This window comes from Triturus cristatus, chromosome 4_1 (genome assembly GCF_964204655.1).
Source record: "Triturus cristatus chromosome 4_1, aTriCri1.1, whole genome shotgun sequence".
NCBI lineage: Eukaryota > Metazoa > Chordata > Amphibia > Caudata > Salamandridae > Triturus > Triturus cristatus.
Genome location: NC_140585.1, coordinates 280,740,410 through 280,758,099, shown reverse-complemented (window position 1 = coordinate 280,758,099; position 17,690 = coordinate 280,740,410). Strand labels below are relative to the sequence as shown.

Here is a 17,690-nt window from a genome sequence, read left to right as displayed (position 1 = left end):
TCCTTCTTGCAGCTAAGATTTTTAGGGCAGTGACACATGTCATTCCATTTGGCAAGGGCACTCCTACTCTTCAGCAGGCAGGTAGATCTTTCTTCTTCCACTGCTCCAGGCATCCCCATCAGGGCAGCTAAGTAGATGCTTCAGAGACAAAGTGCAGCAGGTCTACTCCTACCTTTTACATGGTCTCTCACCTACTCTCATGTGCAGGTTCTCCTTGGTCATCAAGCAGAAATGTTGATGCCGGCCTGTCCAACTAGGTGTTCTGCAATTTTCAAATCTCTAAGAGCTCCTCTATTCAAGGAGAGGCTTGACCCTTCATGATCATCTCAAGTCAAGGTCATGCAGCTCCTCTTCCCCCTGTGACACTGTGGGATGAACAATGGTTCCAGTTTGAAGGCCATACCCAATTAGCTGCAGATCATAACTACAACAGAGAAGCATAACTCGTCACCCATAGAGAGAACTGCTTTAGTTGAGTGGGAGAGGAGCAGCATACATACAGGCTCTGTTGAGAGAGACTCCAGTAATCTTTAACACAAAGGCAAACCCACCATCTTGAGTACGTCATACAGTCAACTGAAATCAACCATAACCGACTCAGGACATTCATCACAACATTGCACTAGTGTGGAAATTTCGATGGCATTGAGAGTCAGGCAAGGGCAGGCATGACGGAGAGAATTGAGAAACACTCTAGTTTCTCAGGAGGAACCTAGAAGTAATTATTATAATTTAAGAGCTTCCCAAATCCATCCATAAAAAAAGTCAGATTCAATAGATATTATATTCTGAAAGGCTAGGTGCCAGATGGACGATATTGCTCTCTGGCTTTATTCACTGAAGCTCTGAAGATATAAGTAAAACTGTGGATGTTCCCAGTAAGGAAACCAGTGCCAGTCTCAGTAATGGTTCCAAACACACACAGAGAGAAATGCTATTTAACTGGGTATCGTAATCGTCCTCTTCAAACCAGAAGTATTCCCCTTCAAACTTCCTGACATTGATTATTCTGTCAGGAAACAAGCTATCCCCAACTGCAAAAGGTGAAAACCATTTAATGCCCCAATATATACATCCATCATTATCAATCTGCAAATCCATTGGATTGAGGCAAATAGTCTTCATTAAGCTCCTTTGCATGGAAAACCTTCCTTTGCTACACCTTTTCCTTTTCAAGCAGCTCATCTTCCCCTCCCGTCCGTCTCTCTGCCTGTGGTCACTCACATGCTTTCCATACTCAATCCACTTTCCATGCTCCTTTTTCCAGCGCCAGGCCCATTTGGTCATCATCAGGTGATTTGGTGGTTGGGTCACCGAAGAAGTAGTGGAGAGTCGTCGAACTTGATGGAAGGAAGAAATCATTGTCTCAAAATTTACATTATGGTGTCCAGAACTGCATTAGGAGAAAAATAGAAAGAAACATCACTTCTTGTGCATATGGAACATAAGTCAACCTGAGAGATGTATTCACAGACATCAATAGAGAGCTGTAATTGATAAATTTACAGTGTTTCATGTTACATGTGTACATGGTAATGGAGATGCAGACAGCACCTGAGCAACTAAATCGGTCAATTGACCTGAGTACACACTTAACCGTGTAAGCGTATCTCTACTCTGCCACAGTAAGCACATATACGATACCGCTAGGATGCCTAGATTCTTGACTTTATAAGCAGGGCATGTGCAACATAATCAAGAGCGGCAACCGACCATTGGTGGAAAAAATAGTTTTTGTCAGACTACAGTATTGCCTGTTACACATGGCCTGGTGGCCTGCTCTGACCATACATATTGGCATAAGGGAAGGCACCAAACATATCAAAACTTAACCTTGAAATGAAATGAAATGAAATGTGGTATTTGTTAGAGTGCACAGCTACACAAAACTAGAATGTTCTGGTGCCTTGGCAGAAGTAGGATAAAGAGTGAGAGAGATACAGATAATGATTAAAAAGCCACGTTTTTAGGTTCTTCCTGAAAGACAGAAGGTTTGTGTTTAGCCTCAAGCCCTCCGGGAGGCTATTCCACAGCTTGGCACCCAAGAAGCCAAAGGTATGCCTCCCGTGCATGCCAGACATATCCTGGGAACGCAGGCCAAGTTGGCATTGGAAGAGCGCAGAGGTCTAGAGGTAGTGTAGTGATTAACTCGTTTAGTTACGTAGCCGGCTCCTACTTTGTGAAATGCTTTGAAAAAGATGGTCAGGGCTTTAAAATGTATCCGTTCTTTTATGCGGAGCCAGTGCAGGGATGCAAGAATCGGAGTCATATTAGATCTAGGTTTGGGTTTAACAATGGCTCCTGGCTGCTGCGTTCTGAACCACTTGCAGTCGCTGGATCAAAAAAGTAGGAAGACCGAGGTACAGGCAGTTCACATAGTCGAACATTTAGGTCATCATCGTTTGCACCACTGTCTTTCTGCTCTCCAGGGGAAGTAGTGGCAGGAATTTTTTAGCATACGAAGAATACCAAAACAAGTGCCAGTGAGATTCTGAATCTGAGAATGCATGGATAGTTATTTATCAATCATAATTCCAAAATGTTTGGCTTTCTCCTTTCCTGGAGGTGGAAGATCTTCGGGCCACCAGGAGCTCCATTCTGGAGTTTCTGGTTTTCCAAAGGAAATCACTTCCGTTTTATCCAGATTACACTTAAACTGATTAATCTTCAGCCAGTTGAACACCTTCGTGAGACAGGCCCTGATCCTTGCCCCATCAAAGTCTAGGCCTTTATCACAGGTGAAAATCAGCTGAGTGTCGTCAGCATAGGAGACAATCTTGGCACCCTCTTGCTCGCTCCAGTAATTGAATCCATTTTGGGATTTCATTTCCAATTATGTAAAGGAAAAAACACCCAGATTAGTACCGTCTTTTACGTTATTAAGAGGAGGGGATCACACAGTTGGGTCTCCATGAGATCCATTTACTTGGTTTGGATACTAGAGGTTATGGCACCCAGAAAGACCCCAAGGAAGAAAGAGTGGACCTGGTCAGCCAAGTAGCTCAGTGGCAAATAATGTCAAGTTTTACTGCCAAAAAATGTCAAGTTTTACCACTCTTGCAAAGGGATAAGTTTACATTAATCTTTTTCACTCTGCATTTCCACAGTAACATTTACTGGCCACCATGCAGGATCCTAATTATAAGTGAAAGGTCCCATTGAGATGTAATGTTACTTCATCTGAGACATTAGGAAAGTACAAGAGTACATTACCATTTCTGGACCAGGCGAAAGTTTTATATCAAATCTTCTTTGTATTTGGCATTGTTACTCAATCAATCAGGATTTGTAAAGAGCGACTTATTCACCCATAAGGGTCTTGAGGAGTTGTGGTGCACTTGGTTTAGTTGCGGAATAATCGTTAGAGTGATAGAGAGTGGTCTCCCAGCAAACGTGTATTTCGAGTTCACTCTTGAGAATTTTATGTGGGAAAATAATGATGCCATACCTTGATAATCAACTGCAAAAGGTGTACTCTCTGACTTGAACATTCACAGTACCAGGTAGATAAACCTGTTTCCAGAGGGTCTCAGCTATTAGACAGAAAAGTAGTGTCCCTATGTGAGAATTCAGGCTTCAGCAGGACACTGATAAGTCATTTATTTGTTTCCCGTGATCCACCAATCAAGCACTTTAATACCCAGGTTGTACCCTGATCCCTCCTTTATCAGATTCCAGAAATATCTCCATAATCTCCTCTTCAGGTGGCAGATTGTTCAGGTTCTACACTGACAAACATCAATTGTTAGATGCTAACTATTATCCCATCAGTGTTAATTTAATGATTGGGTTCCCATCCACTACTTGCTTACTTCTCAGATCGCAGATTTTCTCCAGAGTATAAATACATATTGCTTTTCTGCCAAAATTTAATTTGGAAGTCCAAATGCAGCAGACCATACTATGCCATAATGTTGAAGTCTACACAGATCCTTGCAGCCAGCAGCGGCCCGCATCACCAGCCTCCGCACAAATATGAATCAAAGCACTCCCAGATATCAACTACCAACAGAAAATCATACCCCCAACCACTAAAAGCTGCCAACAGGTCTCCGAATCCCATCACTTCGCAACAGCTTGTTCATCTAAGCTTCGTATAAGGTCCTAGGAATGCTATACAACTGAACAGCTAGAAAACAGGTGACAATTGTTTTTACTATCTCTGTCAATAAATTATTATCAATCTGACCTCCCTGTACAGAAATCCATCGTGGGCCACCTACCACCTCAATCAAGACTGTTTCACCACTTACAAAGTGAGTAAAACCCTGACTGAGCTGAATCAAGTATTGATTGCCATCCAGGAAAGAGTTCATCATTGATTCAATGTAATTCCCCAAAACCTTGTGAATAATTATTAGGAAGAGCCATCATTTTCCTTAAGAATAACTAAACTGTTAACTGACCGTGTATTTATAATAAGCCTTTGATCATGTTACCTGGCAGGTAGGATTTTCTGAATAGATATATTCATTGATCATGGGTACATTTCCCAGGTTCTCAATGCCGATGGCTCAATGTGAACTACTTCTCATGACATAACACTTATCACATCTAAGAAGATGTATAAGAAAGGAAAGAAGTACCTCATGTAATTTAACTGCTTTTTTCATTATCATCAAATCAATTGTACCTGATGTTGCTGGGATCGCTGTACGCTTTCTCAATATCTTCCATACAGGAGAGGTCCTCCCAGACTCCTGGCACCTTTTCGATCTGCCATCGATAAGGCAAGTCATAGTGCATCAGTGGACATTCACCTATTTAGAACAAAGAAGGATTTGAGGACAACAGCAACAAGGGCTGAGCTTGTATGCTCTCCTTGCAGATTTAAAAATAAAACAACACCAACAGATGTAGTTTTTTAATAGTCAAATCCATACCCGGTGAAGATAAGCGTATAAATATAGCTTGTATACCGATAGCGTCCTTGCACTTCTTGATAATCTCAGCAGACAAGCAGGTCAAGGATTGAATGAGTTTAGATTCTGCACTCTTGTATATCTTCCTGAACAGGAAGGAGGACAAAGCAAGGTCTTGGGAAAAGGTATTAGTGCTTCTGGGAATGGAATCAAATAGGGGACTATAGGGGACTATGGGCCTCATGTAGGTAGCATACCAGTTACCACTTCTAAAATACCGAACGATACCGAATCGGTATTTTAGAAGTGGTAACTCGTATGTAGGTAATGAGTCGGTATTTTTTACCGATTCGTTACAATTCGGTAATTACCGAATCGGTATTTACCGATTCGGTAATGAGGCATACCTTCCCATTGAGGGGAAGGTATGCCTCATTACTGAATCGGTAAATACCGATTCGGTAATGGTGGTGAAAATGCAAGGGTGGCAGGGTGTCACATTGACACCCTGTTGCACCCCTGATTCGGCCATGTGTGCACATGTGGCACACATACATGCCCTAAGGGCATGTATGTATGCCACATTGCACACTGCTACGCGCTTCCAAATGCATACACACATACATTAATTATTTACCACCAACTAAAAGTTGGTGGTAAATACCGACTCATAAACACACACACACACTCCCCCTACATATCATTTCTGAAATCGGAATTTACCGAATCGGTAAAATTACCGAATCGGTAAAATTACCACATCGGTAACGTTACCGATTCGGTAATTTTACCGATTCGGTAGTTTTACCGATTCGGTGAATTCCGATTTCAGAAATTGACCCCCTACATACCAATAGCCAATATACCGGTCGGTAACGGTATAATTACCGAAAATCGGCCGTTACCGACCAGTATATGGCTACCTACATGAGGCCCTATATCTTTAATCGACATATAGCAGCACTTCTCAACCCATTTAATTCAGCAGTTCCAGTACTTAGTGGTACAGATCTGTACTTCTAAATGAGACATTTCTCAGAACTGTTGTGCTTTTAATAGGATAGCACTGGCATTAGATGGCAGCCTCAATAGAGACATTAATAATAGAATACTGGACAAAGGGCACCTCTTGGCAGGACAGTACCTGCACTTCTTAGCACAGTTGTGACCCTTCCTACTGAACAGTCAACACTTCTCACCAGCGTACTATGAATTAAATCTGACGGACCAGTGCCTCTTATTTGGATTCCTATATCTACAGCTGCAAGTGGGTGTGCTGCAGGCAAAGAAGTCCAAGATACTCTTAAATTTTGAAAAGTCTTTATTTTCCATTTAATTGTTCCAAGTTACAAGGAAACATTAAACTCAGCCAATGAGTTTCGTTCTCAACCGAGAACTTCATCAGGGCTTAAGTCAAGTAAAGCAACAGTAGCGAAAAGACAAGTCGATGTGGTCCAGTGTAAGTGCTCCAGTCTGATAACTGGAAACACCAGGGAATTCCCAGGGAAAATTAGTGCCCCACAAAGGAGATCTGAATAAAGAATCCAAGCGTGGCAGGATTCCTATATCTGCACTAGTACAATATTAGCTCTTCTAAGCAAAATAGCTATAATTGAGGCCATTGAAATTATGTGATTGTGGGGCCGTTGAGTTTTTCAGATAATTATGGATTTGTCACATTTGCCACATTTGCTTCGAGCACAAATGGTTCAAAAGTTACTAAAAATGCAGTGACATGTTGTTGTGCAGTGAAGGTCCTTTGCAAAGTTTGACTAGTCCCCTTTCTATTGCTTATTAATGAATTTGAGTGTTCTACTGCTACTCATGACATGCAACCTAACCCCAGACTAAGTTAACGAGTGTAAAAATGAGAACATTTTGAATACTATCACAAAATGTGCAACATTGAGCCCCATAGTTTGCCTTTTCATGCTGCATAATTTAGTCAGCCCTGCAACATAATTCCAGTGGCTCTGGCTATACTCAAGATAGAATACTTCGTACTTGCTCTCACCTGGATGTTGTAAGCTGGACGCTCTGCCGTTGTCCTAGGAGGGGCTCTGCCTGCTGCCTGCTGCTGTGTGTGGCGTTGCTTTCGTGGGGAGAAGGCACCGCAAGGGACTCCGGATACCAGGAGCCCGTGCGCCATAGCACCTGTGCTCATCCCCGCCCCCTCGCCACAGACCCTTGGAAAAACCTCGCGGAACCCTCTGGCGCGGGTCCCGCTTCGTACTTGCTCTCACCTGGATGTTGTGAGCTGGACGCTCTGCCATTGTCCTAGGAGGGGCTCTGCCTGCTGCTGTGTGTGGCGTTGCTTTCGTGGGGAGATGGCACCGCAAGGGACTCCGGATACCAGGAGCCCGTGCGCCATAGCACCTGTGCTCCTCCCCGCCCCCTCGCCACAGACCCTTGAAAAAACCTCGCGGAACCCGCTGGCGCGGGTCCCGCTTCGTACTTGCTCTCACCTGGATGTTGTAAGCTGGACGCTCTGCCGTTGTCCTAGGAGGGGCTCTGCCTGCTGCCTGCTGCTGTGTGTGGCGTTGCTTTCGTGGGGAGAAGGCACTGCAAGGGACTCCGGATACCAGGAGCCCGTGCGCCATAGCACCTGTGCTCTTCCCCGCCCACTTGCCACAGACTCTCGACGCACCTTTAAATACGTGACGGCAACCGCTACGCGGGACGCGCCGGACGAAGCCCGGACAAAGGGCGGGCCGTCTGTGGCCGTCCGGGGCTGGCCAAGGCTGGGCTGGGCAATCCCTTTTTTAGGCAGTATCCGAAGTAAGTCGTTGGTGGAACTGTTTATTGAACGTTATTGCTCCAGTTGTGCAGTCTACCTTGTTATATACTGGGAATCTACAAGTATTGTGTCATATGGCTGGGAAGGGGAAGCGTATCACGGCTCCCGCCACAGTGTCGGGCACCATGGACCAATTCATCACCAGAGCAGTCTCGGTATTAGAACATGAAATCGCCATTACCGAGAGGCGCCTTTCAATAGACCCTATGAATGCAAGGCGATCTTCATTAGGCTTACTGGCTTTGTCTAAATCTCCAAATAGACCAAGGGAGCAGAACCGGGGAGATGCACCCTCGCCCGGTGAGACTGACACGCTTTCTAATGTGTCAACATCTCTAGAGAGGTTTTCCGAAGACACTGGTGTGACTGATGGTGTATCTGCAGCGGCCGTAATGGCCCCAATAAACACTAAAGTTACTTGTTCCCAGACAAGGGCTGCCACTAAATCTTCTAGATCTGTTAATTCGAAAAGAAAAAGGGGTGGGGCTGCCGATGGTGTCAGGCAGGCGAAAATGTTAAAAATATCTAAAAATATTGCAATGCCTGACACTCCGATTCCCAAGGATTGTTCAATTGTGGAGGATGTTAGTATAAGTACACCCCCATTGTTAAATAGTAGTACCATGATTTCTCAGATAGAACAGGCGGTTCGTTCTCTAATTCTACCCTTCCTAGAAAGGGTTAAAATAGTCACTGAAAAAGTTGACCGTCTGGAACAAACCATTCTGGACAACTTTTGCTCATTAAATTGTCAAACTGTCCACTAGAGACATTGTTAAAACCAATTGCCCCCTCCCTGAAAATCCTTTGACCTTTGCACCGCCCTCAACCGATTAATCCTCTACATTAATTAATACGGGTCCAGGCCCTGGTTCACCAAATTCAGTGCCAAACATTCATCAGTCGCTTGGGAGGGCGGGAGGGATAAGTAACGAATCTACGGGTAATAACACATTACGGATGAGAGAGAAATTGTTAAATCTGCCACTCCCGTTAATCCTTTAAGACTACCCTTAGTCCATATTAACTTACCACCCGAGTCCCTCCCTTACGTTGCAGTCTTAACTGGTGTCCCCGAGTTACCCGGCAGTAAAACTGAATCTTTCCAGGAATTAAAAAACAAAGTGAGTCATTGGCTAAATACGAACAGGCCAATCCCTAATAACCTGGATGGGAGGATTCTATTCGCAAGAAGAGTAAAATGGGTGGGCTTAAGACCTAAAGATGTTCCGGGTGACTGCATCATTGTCAATTTTGTAGATACACGAATACCGAGGTTCATTACTGATCACACACCCTATGGGCTCAGATCAGGGATAGAGGTGCACGATCTACACCATTTCTATAATTCAGGTTCTCGGTATTGACAAACGTACAGCAAGCCAAACACCGTACCTTCCAGAGTCATTGTGACAACTGAAAGCGAATCCCCCTGTGGATGTGATGTTGTCCCTCTGGCTCCAACAGGGGTGCCTGTTTCGCATAGGGTTTTATTGCCAAGCCAGCGTAGGGTGAGTGTGAGGTCAAGTGTGGCAAGTCTGCCCGTTGCACACCATGGCACATCGTTGGGCAATAGGCTAGGTACATTGCTATCTTGGAATCGAGCTGGCCTCAAGACTAAGTTAGACTCCCCTGAATGGGTCGGTTTTGTTAATAAATATGATGTTTGCCTCCTGCAGGAAACATGGACTAGTGAGGCCCAGTTTTTGCCGGGTTACTTGAATTTCTATGTTCCAGCCACTAAAGGTCCCAAAGGCCGCCCCATGGGTGGATTAACTATCTGGGCCCGTCAGGTTATATTTTCTAGGGTTGTCGTGATAGACACGGGTTCCCCCGATATCCAATTAATTAGACTAGCTTTTGGTCTAACGGATACATTAGACATTTACAATCTATATCTTCGTGGGACGAAAGGGAAAAGGTCACGGGTACTGGATATTTTGACCAGCCTTATAGAAACTAACTCGAGCAATAGGGACTTGATTGTTGCGGGAGATTTTAATGTTACGTTTGAACCCCTCTTAGATCCGGACTCCGAATGGGGCCTTGACCCCGAAGAGGACCGGCTGTGGGGTATACCCGCCTTGCCGCTTGCTCCAATTAAAAGATGGTCTACGGTAGCAGTACAGGTAAACGCACTGTGCTACGAGAAAGGTTTAAGGGCCCTGATCGGAAGGACTCTAGGGGATAAGAAGGGAGCATCCACCTTTGATAACGGTCGCTCAGCCAGCAGGATTGACTACGTTCTTTGTTGCTTGAGGTTATGGCAGTATATTACCGACATGGTGGTTGAATCAAGAGTCGAGAGCGACCATAACCCCATTTGTGTTACTCACTGCTGGTGGGGGGACCGTAGCATGGTGGGAGAAGAACCAAAATTAGTTCCTCCTGATTGCGTCCCCACCAATGACATGCGGAGACTCAAGTGGTCCCAGGTCAAGACTAATGTCAAGGTTATTGCTAGCATTGACACTGAGCTAGCCCAAACCATTGTGAAACTGGAGGACGTCCTGGTGACCAAAGAAAGTAGAGAACAGGCCACCAGACTACACGAGTCCTTCTTTGAGGGACTACGTGGGTTCTTCCTCAAGCCAATGAGAAAGGGCAACAAGCCCCCCCTCAAGCGATTAAGGTGGTACGATGGGGAGTGTAGACGAGCCAGAGGTAACCTGACACATGTCCTTTCTAGTGGGAGCAAGACAAGTATTCAATTAGCCAGACACTCTTACAAGAAAGGCCTTGCTCAAGCGAAAAAAAGATGGGATGATTTGTACTGGCTAGATTTGAAGGAGGCATGTTACGCTAGGGACACTAGAATGTTCTGAAATGTGATCAAGTGGAACAGAGGTGGTATGCCAGATAGACCATCAAACTATGTCACTCAAGAGGAGTGGATTGGGCATTTCAAACCACAATACGCATCTAATCCCCTATATAAATGCCCGGGGCCGACATCGCATGCTTTTTACACGTACGGTCCCTTTAGTCACAAGGATGTTCTAGCTGCCATGTCCTGTGTAGCTACTGGGCGGGCACCAGGATTGGATGGGGTTCCATCTGATCTCTTTCTTAATAACAAACCCTGTTGGAGCAAGTATATTGCATTAGTGGCTAATGCGGTGGCTGAAGGTGCCCCAGTGCCTAAATCATGGGGGGGGTGCTATAATAATTCCTATCTTTAAAAAGGGAGATAAAACACTCCCAGGAAATTACAGACCTATTAGTCTAATAGACACAATCCAAAAGGTCATCGGGAGGATGGTCCTGAATGAGTTATTGGTTTGGATTGAAGACAATAGGATACTCTCCATTTTTCAAGCTGGTTTTCGCAAATTCACCAGCACTGTGGACCAGCTTTTTCGCTTTGTCCAACTGCACTGGAAGGTAGTAACGTTAGGTAAAGGCAGTCTCTACGTCGCTTTTGTGGACCTAAGAGCTGCCTTCGACCTCGTTCCTCGTGAGCGGCTGTGGAGGGTCCTTGAAAAGCTGGGACTTTCCTTGGAACTTTTGACTCTAATTATGCGGCTCCATGAGTCTAATTTTGCAAAAATTCAGTGGGGAGGCCCGGGTGAAACCACCCCTGAGTTTCCGGTAGAGCGTGGTGTGCGCCAAGGCTGTGCCATGGCACCCACGCTCTTCTCCCTGTACATCAATGGAATAGTAGATCATATGCTACGAGTCAACACCGACGCTCCCAAGCTGGCTGGAGTGATTACCCCAATATTGATGTTTGCTGACGATACTCTTATTGTATCTAAAACTCCGAGTGGCCTGCAAAGGGCATTGTCAGTTTTTGAAGATTTTTGCAGAAATTATGGTCTGGAGGTTAATGTGACCAAGACTAAACTCATGGCCTTTAACCCGCATTCAAGTTATAGAACAGGAAAGCTCCTTATGAATGGGCAAACACTTGAAGAGGTTAATAATTTTGTCTATTTAGGCATGCATGTGACTCACGATAATAAGTGGAATAGACATATGGAAATGTCTACAATGAAATTTAGGCAGGTAACGGGAGCTCTGACCAGTGAGCACAAAAAATCATTCACTAAGCCTATTAAACCCGTGCTCCAAGTATATGAGGCAAAGGCTCTAAGCTCTGTGTTGTATGGGGCCGAGCTATGGGGTTTCGACGCATTGACATCTCTAACAATCGTCGAAAATAAATTTTTCCGTAGCATAACTGGCCTCCCGCAGAGCACGCCCCTGGTACCACTGCGGTACGATCTAGGTAGGAAGGCTATCAGGGACCTAGCAAAACTCCGTCCGGTCTTATACTGGCGGAGGCTCTGGACCACCCCGGAGCTCCATTCATACGCAATGGGTCTTATGGACGTAATACAGGCCGATACGTTCCATAAGATCGGGTGGCTAAGGAACCTCCGGGAGACATTGATAGACCTGGGATTGGTGGGGCTATGGAGTAACCCAGTGGCTGCTGTGTTTCCCCCCAAGAGACTCCTGAAAACGCTCTATTGGGAACGGCTAAACTATCGGGTCTGGAGCGATTCTAACTCCCCAACGATGACTAGCCGATATTTGGAGGCGAAGGTTACTCCAGCTTTTGAACCTTATTGGGACCTGATTACCCAACCTAGAGCCAGGAAACTTTACTTCCAACTTAGAGCAGGTTCTCTTCCACTCAGGGCCCTTACTAGCGCGTGGTTTGGTGCGAGTGCAGGAACTTGCCCTGCCTGTGGCTTTCACGAGGAATCAATAGCCCATTTTTTTGTTTGTTTGCCCTGCATACGCTATCCCTAGACGAACATGGTTGTCTCCTATGTGTAAAACTTTGGCCACAAGGAGCTCTGCTGTAGCTCTAAGACTCTTACGCACAAGCACTTTTCCAGTGGTTTCAATTGCCCTAGCCAAGTACTTGGGTTGGGCTTGGTCCTTAAGGCACAAGGCTCTTAGGGAAATTGTGGGAGCACCTCCGTAGGGCTTTATGTTCCTGGGACGTTGGTTAAAAATTTCTGGTTTTAATTGATGTTTCATTTTTCTTTTTTGTTTCGCATTTTAAAATCTATTTCCTTCCTTAGTCAGCCGATATGTTTAATTCTTTTTTAATAGTAATTTTTAGGTATTTATTGGATGATTTTATGTATTATATAGGGTATGTGATTAGCAATATTTTTGTGTTTTGTACATGTTTGTGTCTTGTATGAATTCTTTTAAATTCGAATAAAGACTATGATGAATACAATCAGCACTTCTCAGCATGTTAAGCATGTTAGGTTTGTTTGTAATATGATAATTTTGTTTGCACTCTAGGGGTCCCTCCGATCATGTTTATGCTACATGCTACCATACCTCACTATATTAAACGTTACTGGTCCCCCAAAGGAATAGAACCCCCCACTAACGAGCTTGTACATGCAACGCTTTTAATGGGAGCGGGACGTCACCTTACCCGATGGTTATACAGAGGCATTAGGGCACACTCAGGCACTCCACTCACTCTATTACAAACTAAATGGACTGAGAAATTGGGCAGGGATCTAACTGAGAAAGAATGGGCTACTATACTGGAATTCCCTAAAACAGTTTCCAGAAACACTAAATTTAAATATATACAGTACATGATACTGCATAGGGCATACCTTGCACCACACCGCCTTAATAGAATGTATCTGAATGCACAAATCCCCTGCCCTAGATGTCAGGAGGCAGACGCTGATATACTGCACATGCTATGGGACTGCCCACGCTTACGAAACCTCTGGTATACGGTTCAGTATAGAGTACAAGACGTCACTGGAACTGATGACTGTAGAGAGTTGCCTGTTGGAACTACACTGATGCCCGAAGAGTCAGAAGGTCTGTTACAGGTTTGCGGACCTAGCCATCCTCCTGGCCATCACAATGAGATGGAAATCGGCCTCCCCACCTTCACCACTTACATGGCACACTGAAATGATTCGCTGGGGCTCTGCCGAAAGTGCGATTATTCGGCAAGAAGAATATTGTGGACTACGTAAAGCACCCATTTCTATGGAATGGGACCAAATATTACTATCATTTAAAGCTATAGATCCCATGGCGACTCCACCATCTCGGGTCAGACCCCCACCTTCTAATGCCCACTAACATAAGTGTACACAACCAATGCAAGCCCCATAAGTTGAACTATTGTGATACTCAAGATTATACCCGTATACTTTAATAAGGTAATGGTATATTTTCAAATGTGAAGACTACACTATGTCGTGAACAAACATGTATATAGGAGCCCAGAGAAATGGAGGGAAGGGGGTAATGTTAGTTTAAGAATCGAAGTTTTGTTTAATTGAGTAGATACCAGAATGCACAGGACAACTGGTTAGAAGTGACTATACCTTTAATTTCACATATACTGCTGTACTGCAAAATATCATTGTATATGATTGCGTATCGATACGTTTTTGATTTGATTATCATATTATATCACATGAATCTATGCACATAAGTCTGTATCATCATGCAAATATGAATCTCATACATTAATGTTTTTGTAAAAACCTCAATAAAATTGTGTTAAAAAAAAAAAAATGTAATAGTGTTATTTAGATGTCCCACCACTTTCTATCTGGTCTACTACAATATTGGTGGCAGTGCAATAAAATCACATCTAAATAAGGTACTATATCTAGTAAGGCATACACTACCAGTTGCAAAATCTGCACCCCTTACTGTCTACCCTCAGCCCCAATGTTGGGGATTCTAATGGTACCCAGAGATTGTGTACTACCTTGGAGGGAACCAATTGTTAAATTGTGAAAAAAAATGCTGGCAAGAAAGCATATATATTTTTCTAAAACTGGCATCAACAAAATGTTTGCAGTGTTCAGATTGCCCTCTTCCCAGCTTACAGAAACAGGCAGAGTTGTAAAAGAAAACCAATTTTGACCCCATTTTTTTGCATTTTTTCTAAGTGATAGTCGATCTTTTCCATGCCCTGTGGTTTCTCTCTACTTGTATTTTGTGAAAACAGTTGTGACATACCATTACATCTGGCTCCACTGGGTATGGCCGAGTGCCATCCCAGTGTGCTGTAACGCCAGGTTACTGCGGAGCGGGGTTTTGTGAGGTGACAGTGAATTTAAAATTCCCAATTAAGTCAAAAAGGTAATTTAATAATTTTGCTAATTGGAAAAAATTAAAAAGGAGTGAGGGTCAAACAAATAACAGACCAGGTTCACTCCATGGCGGTCAACATGTTTCTGCCTTCATGTGTGTTCAACAGGCTTTCATCAGGACCAGAGTGGAAGTGTGGGAGCCCCGGTGGTATGAACGCGCTAAGGTTCACCCTACCGTGGGCTGCTGTGTGAAAAAAATATATATACACAGTGCAAAATCCGCCAAGTGATATCGTGGTGGAGAGAAACGAGTTTATTCTATAATGAGGAAAGACATACAAACACAAGACAAAACATAAAAGAATTGTAAATGTGCGTGGTCAGTTCGTTATAAATCGCCACAGCTACAGGCTCGAACATAGTGCATGGATGGGGCTGTGCCAGTAATAAGTACCTCAGGTGCAAAAGTTGTGCTGACCGTGCACCTAGGATTAGCCAGATACTGGTGTCAGGGAAGTAAAACAGGACTTCACCTGAATAACGTGACTAGTACTGTATATCGAAACATAGGTGGAGTCTAGATGCTACGTGAGAATCTAAAACAAATGTGGGCCGGGAAGTAATTAAACGTGGCCCGTGTGTCATTCCTGGGAAGCAGAAATGCAGGAGGGTAGAGAAAGATTCTTACTGTGAGACAAGACCGTTCTTCGCCTCAGGGATCCCGGGGTGGGGGTGGGAGCAATATGGCACACCCTGGAGAGGAAAAGAAAGGAGAAACGGCCACGAGCGGCTGGGTAACACGCACGCTGACCGTAATGAGCTGAAAACAACACAATAAAGAGGAGGGGGACGGGAAGTTCACTTACGCCCTCGCTGCTCGGCACCCGTTAGGAACCTGTAATGCCTCAAGCCACCGGGTCCAGGAAGAGAGGAGACCTGAAGCGGGGCACATATAAAAGAAAAGAAAACCTCGATGGGTAGGGAGAGAAAAGTAAGCCCATCAGTGATAGGGCAAAACATCCAAAGCTGTACTGTGATTGGCTGGGCCCCAGCCAATGGGATGTGTGGAAAGAGGAAGTTAACCAGGGAGGCTTGACCGCTGGTTCCTTGGAAAAAGTCTTCAACGAAAACTTTATACGGTGTTGGGAGAACGAACGTGTTACTCACAAGCGTCACTAGGAACGTGAACCTGGTGGAGGGAAACTAGTTGCAGAGCAAGGGAACACAGACGGGAAAGCAGTGGAACATGAGCTAAGTGCTCCAATGTAAGAGAAATGTCACTGGCAATGCGGGAGACAGAGTGTGCAGGTCTCGCTGCATGCGATGTAGGAAACCTCAAATTGCAAGGCTCAGTTGATCGGGTGAAGGGGTCCAACACAAATAAGGACATAGAAGGACTATGTACTCGGTGGATATGTTGTGGAACCACCACAAGTGACCATATAAGGTCAAGCCAAATTCAGAAAAAAGCCTAAGCGGACTATAGGTACACTGTAAGTGATGCAATCATGAGTAAATGCTTATAGTATGTTGACCCAGGGTATATTATCATTGAGACCCACGAGGTTGGTGCCCAGACGGTAAACCCATCTTTGTTCCTTCTCGAAAAGGATTTTTTGAGTGTTTCTGCGTGTTGTGATCTCTTCAATTATCGTCCAGTATAGGTCATTAGTGGTATGGTTGGCAGACAGGAAATGTTCACTTAGTTTGGTAGTGACTCGTTTACACCTAATATTGCTCCGATGTTCGCAAATACGGAGTTTCACTTTTCTAGTGGTCATCCCTACATAGCGTAGGCCACAGGGGCAAGTGATTAGGTAGATGACATTAGGCGTGTTACAATTGGTATGTCCTTTTTGGGTCCAAGCCCTGCCTGATTCCAAATTCAAACTGGTAGTATGAGAAGTCAGGTGACATATGCTGCAATCCGAGCAAGGGAAATGGCCCGTAATCTTAGGAAGACCCCAAGCTTCTGTAATGGATCTTTGAGCAGTGTTAGGTTGAGTGATGGGGCGTGTCTGTACCAGGCTGCTCTGCAGGCTCTGTGCTCGTGTAAAGGAGAACAAAGGTTTTTCCCATCTCCGGTTGTTGCTGTTAATAATACGCCAATGTTTCATGATGACTTTTTTCATAGCATTGGACAAGGTACTGTAAGTAGTGACGCATGTGAGTGGTATGGACATGGCGTCTTTGACAGAGTCCTCCAGAAGAACTTCTCTGGGTTGGTTTCTGGCCCGTTTATAACTTCTGGAGAGAAGGGGGAGAGGATACCCTCTGGCTGTCAGTTTAGAAGTTAGGTCACTGGATTGAGACTTAAAATCTACCAAAGAGGTGCAATTCCGCCGGAGACGGAGGAATTGCCCGTAAGGCAGATTCTCCCTCAATGCACGAGGATGGAAGCTCGTAAACTCAAGAAGGTTATTTCTGGAGGTAGGTTTATAGTGTGTCTTAGTGTGAAGAGATCCAAGTTTCTTAGTGATCAGAACATCAAGGAATACGACTTCATGATGGTCATAGGTGTACGTGAATCTCAAGTTGGGATCCAAGGTGTTAACCCACTGGAAGAAGGTTTTGAGGGCGTTGGTATCGCCGTGCCAAATGAGGAGCACATCATCTATATAACGTCTCCATAGGCCTATGGAGGGTAGATGAGGATTGGAATCAGGGAGAATGAATTTTTGTTCAAAATCGTACACATACAATCCCGCTACACTAGGCGCAAAGGTACTCCCCATGGAAGTACCCGTGGATTGTAGATACAGGTGTCCCTGATATTCAAAATAGTTCTTTTTCAAGGCCAGAGTGGCACATTGGATAATAAAGTCTTTAGATGTTCTGTGCTCCCAAGAATGGGAATTGAGAGATTCCCCCAGGACCCGGATGGTCTCATCCTGGGGGATACTGGTGTATAGGCTCTCAATATCCAATGTGACCAAGATCTTATCTTCTGAACATTGAATGTTGTTCAGTAGTTTG

General features: G+C 44.5%; 1 protein-coding gene across 8 annotated transcripts in view; it reads right to left on the bottom strand.

Moving 5' to 3' along the window:
• The window catches only part of LOC146854273 (uncharacterized), a 471,193-nt gene that overhangs the window by 203,783 nt on the left and 249,720 nt on the right, over positions 1-17,690 (bottom strand). For all 8 annotated transcript variants that reach the window (XR_014981190.1, XR_014981192.1, XR_014981191.1 and 5 more), the window contains 2 exons: positions 4,634-4,760; positions 1,225-1,393 (listed from right to left, as the gene is read on the bottom strand). Coding sequence is in view for 4 of the 8 variants with exons in the window: in XM_085652053.1 (XP_085508179.1) it covers positions 1,225-1,393; positions 4,634-4,760 (296 nt within the window). In the remaining 4 variants the exon portion in view is untranslated. The remainder of the gene's footprint in view (positions 1-1,224; positions 1,394-4,633; positions 4,761-17,690) is intronic.